At 49.5% G+C, this 9,864-nt stretch overlaps 1 protein-coding gene and 1 long non-coding RNA gene across 2 annotated transcripts in view; one reads left to right on the forward strand and one right to left on the reverse strand.

Annotated features, from left to right (window-relative positions):
* LOC115279671 overlaps window positions 1-3,609 on the reverse strand; it is a 5,597-nt gene extending 1,988 nt beyond the window's left edge. The window contains exon 1 of the long non-coding RNA XR_003903573.1: window positions 3,506-3,609. This is a non-coding gene — a long non-coding RNA (uncharacterized LOC115279671). The remainder of the gene's footprint in view (window positions 1-3,505) is intronic.
* A 78-nt stretch (window positions 3,610-3,687) lies between these two features.
* On the forward strand, window positions 3,688-9,824 carry CENPT (centromere protein T). The gene is made up of 13 exons (XM_029924173.1): window positions 3,688-3,873; window positions 5,175-5,265; window positions 5,405-5,492; window positions 5,600-5,696; window positions 5,815-5,951; window positions 6,075-6,111; window positions 6,325-6,473; window positions 7,056-7,256; window positions 7,734-8,030; window positions 8,284-8,374; window positions 9,144-9,320; window positions 9,410-9,514; window positions 9,591-9,824. Exons 1-13 carry the CDS (start codon window positions 3,749-3,751, stop codon window positions 9,712-9,714), a joined length of 1,719 nt encoding a protein of 572 aa, XP_029780033.1. The 5' UTR covers window positions 3,688-3,748; the 3' UTR covers window positions 9,715-9,824.
* Window positions 9,825-9,864: the final 40 nt, after the last annotated feature.

Raw genomic sequence — 9,864 nt, forward strand, 5'->3', positions numbered from 1 at the left:
TAGCCGGCCTGGCCCGGCGTCCCGTGAGCAGAATACGCTTCCCGCCGGCCCGCGCCGAGCCGCCCGCCCGGCCGCCCGCCTGCGCTCCGGAGTCGGCCCCGGGGACGCCGCGAAGGACCGCCTGGGAAGGAGGACTACGCCCCCCACAATGCACCACGCCACAAGCTGCTCACTTCCGGAGCGGGGGCGTGATAATTCCAGCCGCTTTCCTGGGCGCCGCGACGGCCTACGCAGAACAGATTCTTACCCCCACCCCGGTTCATCCCCGGCCGACTATAGAGGCGTATTCGGTTGCAACGCTGTCTCCTGCACCGCCCTTCGCAAGGACCTGGAATCCTGATGGGGGGGGGGGGATCGGGCGGCGCGCGCCTCTGTAGTGCGCAAGCGCCTTGAGTATTAGCCCACAAAAACTACAAATCCCGCAATGCCTTGCGCTGAACTCGGCGGCTGTGGCCTGGAGCGCCGCCTAAGGGAGAGGTCGGGTTACAAGGGACTAGGATTTGGGTGAGGTGTGCTGCCTACCGGAAGCGGTTCCCCAATCACTGGCGGCTGAGTCGACGGCATTCCTGCGGGGTTTGGGTGGGGGAACCTGGGTTTCAGTGCCCAGAAAGACCTCAGGAACCCCTTTCTCTGCGTGGAGGATTCCCCTAATTAAGCCGCTGTTTGCGTTGACTCACTTACTAACCTATACACCAGTCACCAATAGGTGCCTACTATGTGGCGGGCACCTGGCCCGTGAGTTGAGAACCTTGCAGCAGCTGACTGACCAGGCCTGACTCCTCTGATAGGGATGAGGGTCCGACTCTTGGATAATAGATGTGAATGCACCTGAATGGATGTCTGGTCACAGAAATAAGTGCTCCAAAATAATGAACAGGACAGAGGGAAAAAATGGGAGGCGGAGACTCAGGAAGAAAACAACGGTGAACAGCTTGAGTGGGGAGGAGTAGCTGGCCCTGAGGGAAGAAAGAGCTAGGCTCCGCCCTTTAAAAAGCCTGGAAGGCGGCCTGCCGGGTGGCTGGAGCGCCAAAAGATACCAAACTGGGCTAAATTAAAAGATTTGGGATTTAATTTTGCGGAGGACTGGAAGTTGTTGAAGGGTGCTGAATGAGAGGATGGCCAGGATTTGTACTGTAACAAGACCCTTCCCAATCCTCTACTTCTAAGCAGAAGATATTCTAAAGGAAAAGAGAGGCTGTGGAAAACCAGGGAAGAGGCCAGGCAGTCATTTCGGGGAATTACAAGCAGCCCTCCTTTGCTGAGTTCTCCCTTTCTCCGCTTCTGGCCTTTCTTCACTCTTTCTCCTGACTCTCCCTGCTAATTTTTCCCCCCTCCTGATTACAAGTGTGAAATTGAAGCCTAGTATATACTGTTTCTAAGTATTTTATATAAAACAAGATTTGGCTATTTAAAAGCTTGTGAAAGAAAAAAAATAACACCCCCAAGTTAACTTACTTTTTTTGTATTTTATTATAAGAGGAGTCCATACTTAAAATGTTTTGTAAACATTAACAAATTTTTTTCTAAATGAGGCGCCTGGGTGGCTCAGTGGGTTAAGCATCCAACTTCAGCTCAGGTCATGATCTTGCAGTTTCTGATTTCAAGCTAGTGGGCTCTGTGCTAACAGCTCAGACCTGGAGCCTGCTTCTGATTCTGAGTCTTTATCTCTCTGCCCCTCTCCCATTCGTGCTCGATCTCACAAAAATAAACATTAAAATTTTTTGTTTAATGTTTTGGAAAAATACAGGACAATGGGAAATGAATTATTTGGTTCAACATCCAAACCTCACCATTGCACTTTCTGTTCACAATAAATGTGCTCCATGCTTATTGGCACGGGTTTCACAGACCCATACCAGAAAGAAGTCTCATTCCTCCTGGCCTAATGTATGTGAGGTCCACAGCTTGAACCCCTTCAAACTCAGAACTGCAGAACATGTTGAAAGATGTGCATTCATTTGGGTGAATAAACAATAGTAAAAACATGAATACACACTTTGCTAAATGATTAAATGTTTATAAAATGTGTGCAGTAGAGATAAAGCAAAAGATCATTGTTATTGTTATCTGTTATTTTGTATTTTCATTGTCATACTATACTATTACTGATAGAATTCTATTCCTATCTGTCTCAAGACCTACCTTACTCAAAAAATATTGAGAAGTCAAATTTATATCATTTCTTCATACACAGAACATTGAAGATGATGCTCAATAAAATTGTATCTTCCAGTACATAAAATCACCGCTAGTCTACACATAATCTTTTATTCTTAAAACGTATCTAGAATGCATAGCTTTCTCCCCACCCCTACTGCCCTGCCCACTCTCTTATCTTGTCACCACTAGAGAAAGGCTACAACCTTGTCACAAGTCTCCCTGCTTCCAGTTTTGCCTCCTCTACAAAATCTGTTGTTCCTTGGGGTGCCTGGGTGGCTCAGTCAGGTGAGCATCCGGCTTCAGCCCAGGTCATGATCTTGCGGTTCATGGGTTCGACCCCGTGTCAGGCTCTGTGTGGACAGCTGGCTCAGAGCCTGGAGCCTGTCTTCGGATTTTGTGTCTTTCTCTCTCTGACCCTACCCTGCTCGTGCTGTCTCTCTCCCTCTCTCAAAAATAAATAAAATATTAAAAAAAAGAAGTTTCAATAATTTAAAAAAATCAGTTGTTCCTTCACATGGGTACAAAAAAATATGGTTATGTAATTCCTCTGCCTAAATCCCTCCAGTGGCCTATTGCATTTAGAATAATTTCCAAACTCCTTTCCACAGCCTGTAAGATCGCACATGGTCTGCTCCTTGCCTGTCTTACTTCTCCCTCCCTCACTTCATGCACCCAGTATTTTCTTTTTTTAAAGTAGCAAATATAAAGTTTAATCAATTATGTAAAACACATAGACACCTGATCTAGGAATTAAAGCATAAGTTCATGACTCAGAACTCAAGTTCTAATTAAGTTTCCATGAAAATGTAAGAAGGGCTGTCTTGGTGGGAAATATGGTAACAGGGTCTCTTGCATTAACAGAACTTTAAGAGCCAAATTTCATCTCAAAATTGCACGTTTGGAGATCATAACATTTCTGCTGCATCACAAACAACTCAGTAGCCTTTGAGCCTGCAAACTGGTCTCTTCTGAGGCTGAGTGGTCTTCACAAATGCATTTCTGACCAGGTGGGGATAAAATTATTTTTTCCCGGCCTAAGTGTGCCTACTCAACTAGGAGAGGGAGATGGGAATAAAAGACATTTTAATAGCGACTGCTATTTATTAATGGCCTGCCTTACTATATATCAGACACTACCTGAACATTATCTCCATGAGGGGCGCCTGGCTGGCTCAGTAGGTAGAACATGTGACTCTTGATCCCAGGATCCTAGGTTTGAGCCCCATGTTGATGTAGAAATTACCTAAATAAACTTTCCACCCCCGCCCCTACCCTCTCTAAATAAAAAAATTACCTCATTGGATCTGTACAAGTGCCTATTAAGTGGGTATTGTCCTTAACTTACAGATGAAGAAACCAAATCTTCGACTGATTGCACACATTGGCCCAGGTTCACTCCATGGTAATAGTGCCTCGCAATCCAGAGTTTACAACGACCGCGCCGGGGACCTCAGAGCGGGTAGGGAATAGAACTGCAACTCCCGTGAGGCTGTGCGGCAGCCTGGCGGCCTGCCGAATCGCGAGAGTTGGCTTAAATGCGGCGGCGGGAAGGCGGTGGCGCGGCCTACCTGAGCAGTTGCGAGATCAAATGGCTGAGGCGATGGCGGATAGCTACAGCCAGGACAGCGAGCCTACTACGCGAACGTTGCTGCGGCGCGTGCTGGATACCGCGGATACGCGCACCCCGCAGCGACGCCGAAGTGCTAGAATTGGGTACGTGAGGGCGCTGCCCGAGATGTGAGCAGCCAGAGGGACTAAAGGGTTAGCTCTCCGTGGGAGATCCCGTTTGGAAAGGGGAACTGAGTCTCAGAGAGGCGCTGGACTCAGGGTTCTGAGAACCGGCTCCACCCTCCTAGCTAGGCTCAGGTCAGCTGTCGGTGGCCGTCCCCTGGAACTCCTATGAGGCTGACAGGTCTCGGGACCACGGAGCTGAAATCACGTTCACGTCTTTGGGTTTCGGCCTCTGGTAGTGAAAGGCGTTCACAAAGAATCTGGCCTTCTGGGCCATTTTCCCGGACATCAACCCAGAGTGTGTCCAAGCATCTGCCCTACCTCCTATGTGGTCTCCGCCTTTCCCTGCACATTCACTGCTCTTTTCCTCGAGGGCCCAGCTGAAAGATGGGAAAGGAGCTAGAGAGAGAACAGCTTACGTAACAGTCAGGAGGCAGGAACTAGAAAGATATTTTGCTAGGAAGTAGGGAATTTGGCCTCACCTGGTGGCAGTGTCATTGGATGAGGGCTGTGGTGAGCTCATGGTGCAGAGGGTATGGAAGTTGGCAGCAGCCAGACTGGGGCAGTGCATTTCTTTTATAGGTGCTGGGGAGCTGTTCGTTGAAGGTTTTAGACCTGTAAGTGATGAGGTGGGAGCTATGCCTTGGGAATCTGAGGGAGCGTGGAATGGAGAGACTAGGGCTGAAGTGACCCATGTAGAAGTTGTTGTCAAATCCTGACAAGTACTTAAAAGGCTTCAAGATATTTAAAATCCTTCTTGGGTCAGGTTTGTTTTTTTTTTAATGTTTACTTTTTTATTTTTGAAAGAGAGCAAGCGCACAAGGAGAGGGGCAGAGAGAGAGAGAGAGAGAGAGAGAGAGACAGACTCCCAAGCAGGTTCTGCACTGTCAGCACAGAGTCCAATACTCAACCGAATGAACCACCAGGCATTCCCTTGGGTTGTTATTATAATGTCAGGAACGGAAACTCTTCCAATTGCTCCTCTAGTCTGTGTGGCTAACCTCTACTTCTAAGAAACTCAGTTCTGTAAAGCCTTCCTAAGTCCCTCTCTCTAGCTGGGTCATTATGGTTCCTCTCTATTCCCATATCCCTCAGGTTCCCCTTCATCTACAACCTTGTTGATACAGAGTGGAGAACAGGTGCTAGGGGAGGGGCAAGTGGTTTCTGGTTCCTTGGCCTTGAGGGAAAAAAGCTTTAGGCCAAGATTTCTGATGAAGGCATATCTCTGCATCCTCTCGTTCCCTGACCCTACTTAATTCTCAGAGCCATTGGTCTTTACACAGTGCCCAGAAATCCCTACTTGAAACACCTTCCTCCAGGAGGTTGAGCATCTCAACAAAGACAAATGCAAGGCAGCGTTCCCAAAGAGCCAGGGTAAGTGCCCTGGCCCACTGACCCCTACAGGGTTCTTACTGCCTTCAGGGGGCCCTAGGTCTAGCTCTGCCCTGGAGCCCACCTTGAGGGAATCTCAAGGCAAATGAACAGACTGATTATTTGATGCTTTCACCCAAAGTCTATTGGCAGATTGGCCCATGTTCAAATCAGTGGACACCTGGAGGAACAGACACCCCGGACTCTGCTGAAGAACATCCTTCTAACTGGTGAGTGAACACTGGCTTGCTGGTCAGGGTTAGACACCAGTCCCATGGTATCTCTCATTCAGGGCAGCCTGCCCTGCCAACCTTACTTTCTTCTTGTTTATCGGCAGCCCCAGAATCTTCCATCATGATGCCAGAGTCAGTGGTCAAGCCAGTGCTGACACCGCAGGTGGTTCAATCTTCTAGACAGGAAAGCAGTCAGAGCAGGTGCATAGTGAATTCTCCCCTTGCGCTGGGCTGTTGGACAGCTCTAATCAGTGAGCCTCTTGAGGGCCCCAGAAGCCAATATTGGGTTTCCTGACCTATCTAAGTTTCATCCTTGTAGCCTGGAGCTGCAACTTCCTGAGCTTGAGCCTCCCACAACCCTGGCTCTAGGTCCAGTGGCTCCTGGCAGGAGGAAGCGGAGGCTGAGATTGTCAGTTTTTCAGCAAGGAATAGACCAAGGGCTGCCTCTCTCCCAAGGTAAGACCCTGGACAACACCTGTGGCCACCCTCTCTTGTCCTCTGGAGAGGCTGAAGAGGCCTGAGACAGGGCTCTCATTAGCCTGGTAACATATCATGGCTTCTTTTTAAATTCTCTTGCAGAGCCTCATGGGAATGCCAGTGCCTCCTCTCTCACCAGGTGCTGTTGTCTGTTCTAGGGGTTGGTGGAGAGGCTTGGGGAGGGAGGTATTGATTGGGAAGGAATCTGACCATACTGGTCCCTGCCAGTATTAGCTTCATAGTATAATGGCTCTGTTCTAAGAGATGAGAGCCCCAGGGCAGATGGGAGGATTCTCCCAAAAATTGGGCCTCGCGCGCCTGACTTTCCTTCATGCCTCCTCCCTCCCACCAGTTCCCTCAACTTGACCTTTGCTACACCTCTTCAGCCACAGTCAGTGAAGAGGCCTGGTTTAGCTCGTAGACCTCCCACCCACCGAGCCGTAGATGTGGGTGCATTTTTGCAGGATTTGCGAGATACTTCCCTGGCCTTGGCTTCTCCAGGTAAGGTTGAGATTTCCCTCTTCTGCCCTGTGGGGAAAGCTCCCCCACTCCCATGGGAGGTACTACTGAGTTCAGGATTACTCCTCTGTCAGGTCAAGGACAGTGAGCAAGTCTGACTAGTAGGTCTATGAAGAGTTTCTGCTTCCTTTCTACAAGATGCCCCTTGTCTAAATGGAGCCCCAGTCTTAATCCCACTTTCTTGAGAAGCTAGAGGGCTGAGGATAGGAAAAGTTAGTGTGGTGATTGGAGCTTTTGGGGAGATTGATTGATAGGGGTCAGATTCCAAGATCAGCTGGCCAGTCAGAACTGACTGGGGAGCCTGCTTCCAGAAGACAAGTCAAGTTTACTAGAGTAAGTGGAGGGTTCCAGACAGAGAGAGCAGAATGAGAAGTAAAGTGGAGGCATGGGTGAGCAGTTTGGATGGGACAAGCTGTGGTGGGTAGGAATTCCAGGGCAAGAAGCAGGAATTTCGATCACTATGGAAGCTCTCTTAGAATACTAGGAAGTTTTCTCTAAAGGCAGATTCTTGGGGCCCACTGCCCAGGCCCTGGTGACAGAGTGCCAACTGTGTTTGATCTACAGGTAACAGCCTCAGAACCCCTGTTGCTACCTTGCCAACGGACACCGTGTTGGAGGACACTCAGCCCTTCTCCCAGCCCTTGGTTGGCCATTCCCCCAGTGTGCACCACTCCCTGCCCCACCTCTTTTACACTGAGGCTAAAGATGCTGAGAAGGCTGTCGGTCACAGGACACAGAGCACTGGGCCTAGACTGCAGAACCACAGTGAGTATGTGGGCTTTTCCTTCCTCAGGCCTGTATGTGTGTCCCACAGAGTCCCCTGGCTGTTGGTTCCTCTTACATCTCAGAGCAGAGTTAGTGTTGAGCCAGGGTACTCCACAAATAAGTACCCTGGGTCTGCCTCTGGGCTTTCCTCCTCAGTGAGCTAGAGTGCGTTTTATCACTCTATCTTTTTTTTTTAATGTTTATTTATTTTTAAGAGGGACACACCCACACACACAACGTGAGTTAGAAACGGGCAGAGAGAGGGAAACACAGAATCCGAAGCAGGATCCAGGCTCTGAGCTGTCAGCACAAAGCCTGACTCGGGGCTCAAACTCATGAACTGTGAGATGATGACCTGAGCCGAAGTTGGAAGCTTAACTGACTGAGCTCCCCAGGTGCCCCTTATTATTCTATCTTTATCCTTGAGCTATATCCTTGGCCTACTGCTTCTCTAACATATTCTCTCCCTTGATTCAGGTCCTGGAAAACCAGCCCAACTTCTGGCAACAAAGGCAAAGAACTTCACAATGAGCTTCACAAACACCATCAGGGCTATCTCTGGAAAAGATGAAGTAGAGCCCTTACAAGGTGGAGTTAGTGAGGAGGCAGAGGAAAGTATGGAGGTAAATTTGAGTGTGAGCAAAGTGAAGGACACAACAGGAACACAAGGATCTGTCAGGACAGAAAAGTCTGAGAGACATACAGAAATGACCGAAGCTGTTGAAGCCAAGGAGCCAGAAGGATCTTCAGATGAGGACATCTCTGGTAGGACAGGTAAGGGTCCCAGTGCAGGGATGAGGGAGTGACTGGGTGACAGCTACATTCAGTCCCTAATCTGAGGAGTTACATATTGGGTTGTGTTTCTGGGCACATGTAGTCTTGGGTCAAGGAGCCTCTGAGGGGCTCATTGCTTGGCTGCCAGAGGTAGATGGGGCCTTCGAGGAATAAGACAAGGAGGCCGTGGGTCTTCAGAGTTGGGTGGGATGGTCAAGCCTGGGCCCCCTATAATCCTGCCTTTCCACTACAGCAAGTCCAGAATTGGTCTCCAGCACCACTGAGTTTCTTCAGGCCAGGCAACTTCCGTTTCTTGAGTCAGCCCCACCGCCTAATACTGCCATGTAAGATTCTATGACTTTGTTTTGCATGGGCTTCTTGGGAAGGGAGCAGGCTTCTGAGCTTGGCTTTGAATACCACAGGATTATCCCCCTTCTCATTAGTAGGCAGATGATCACCCAGGAGAACACCCTGAGGTGGGCTCAGTGAGGCTCACTGAGTACATCTGTCATTCTGATGCTGCTTCCATGTTCTGAGAGGAACCTGGGTAGGGCGAAGTTCTAAGTCAGTATATAGTCAGAGAAGGCTTCCTGGAGGATGATTAGCAGAATCAAATAGGCAGTAATGGGCTGAGGGGAAGGCTTACCCCTATGAAGGTCTGAGGATCATAGGCCTAAGCAAGTACCAGTTTGTGTAATAAGTCTAGACTGGGACATTGGTTCCAGACTGGAGGATCAGCGCCTCAGGGAAAGACCAGGCTTCTGTGTGGTCCTCTGATCCTACTGCCCTTCAACACGTAGTTGGAGTTATTAGTCCAGGTTAGCCAAGGAGTACATGGGCCCTAGGCTTGGCAGAAGCCAGTAAGACTGATTTTTGGTTTTGTTTTTAAGGTTATTTATTTATTTTGAGAGAGAGAGAATCCCAAGTAGTCTCCACACTGTCAGCACAGAGACTGATTCAGGGCTTTAACTCATGAACCATGAGATCATGACTTGAGCCAAGATCAAGAGTTTGATGCTCAACCAGCAGAGCCACCCAGGCACCCCAAGACTTGTTTTTGACTAGGGGCCTCTTCATGCAGCATTATAGTTAACTATCCACTCTTGCCCCCAGCTTATCTTCAGAGCAGCTAGAGCCTCTTCCAACCAGGCTTCCTCCCAGGGCCAGAACCCTTGGCCCCAGGCCCCATCAAGATCCCCACAAGACTGGACTGAACCACTATGTGAAACTCTTCAGCTTCTATGCTAGGATGCCCATGGAGAAGGCGGCTCTTGAGATGGTGGAGAAGTGGTGAGTCCTGGACACTCAGAGTAGGGAGACGAGGCCCTCAGATCACGAACAGTCTGTTCAGTCTATCCTACCCCAATCCTCTTTGGCAGCCTAGACAAGTATTTCCAGCATCTTTGTGATGACCTGGAGGTGTTTTCTACTCATGCTGGCCGCAAGACTGTGAGGCCAGAGGACCTGGAACTGCTTATGCGTCGGTAAGTGGGCAAAAGTAGGAAGGTGTGCTGGGTGTGGGAGTGCTGACACTGATTCTGTATCTGTCCTCTGCTATAGGCAGGGCCTGGTCAATGACCAGGTGTCTCTGCACGTGCTTGTGGAGCGGCACCTGCCCCTGGAGTACCGGCAGCTGCTCATCCCTTGTGCATTCAGTGGCAACTCTGTCTTTCCTGCTCAGTAGTGGCCAGGCCTCAACACTCACCTAGTCCCCACATAGGGCCAGTTGGCCCCACATACTCTTCCAGGTCTTCTCCCCCACCTCCCACCATCAATAAAGTGTCAAAAACAGAATGTGCTGTGTTTTTGATGCATACCCTGGGGCCAGCCAGGC

This window comes from Suricata suricatta, chromosome 16 (genome assembly GCF_006229205.1).
Source record: "Suricata suricatta isolate VVHF042 chromosome 16, meerkat_22Aug2017_6uvM2_HiC, whole genome shotgun sequence".
NCBI lineage: Eukaryota > Metazoa > Chordata > Mammalia > Carnivora > Herpestidae > Suricata > Suricata suricatta.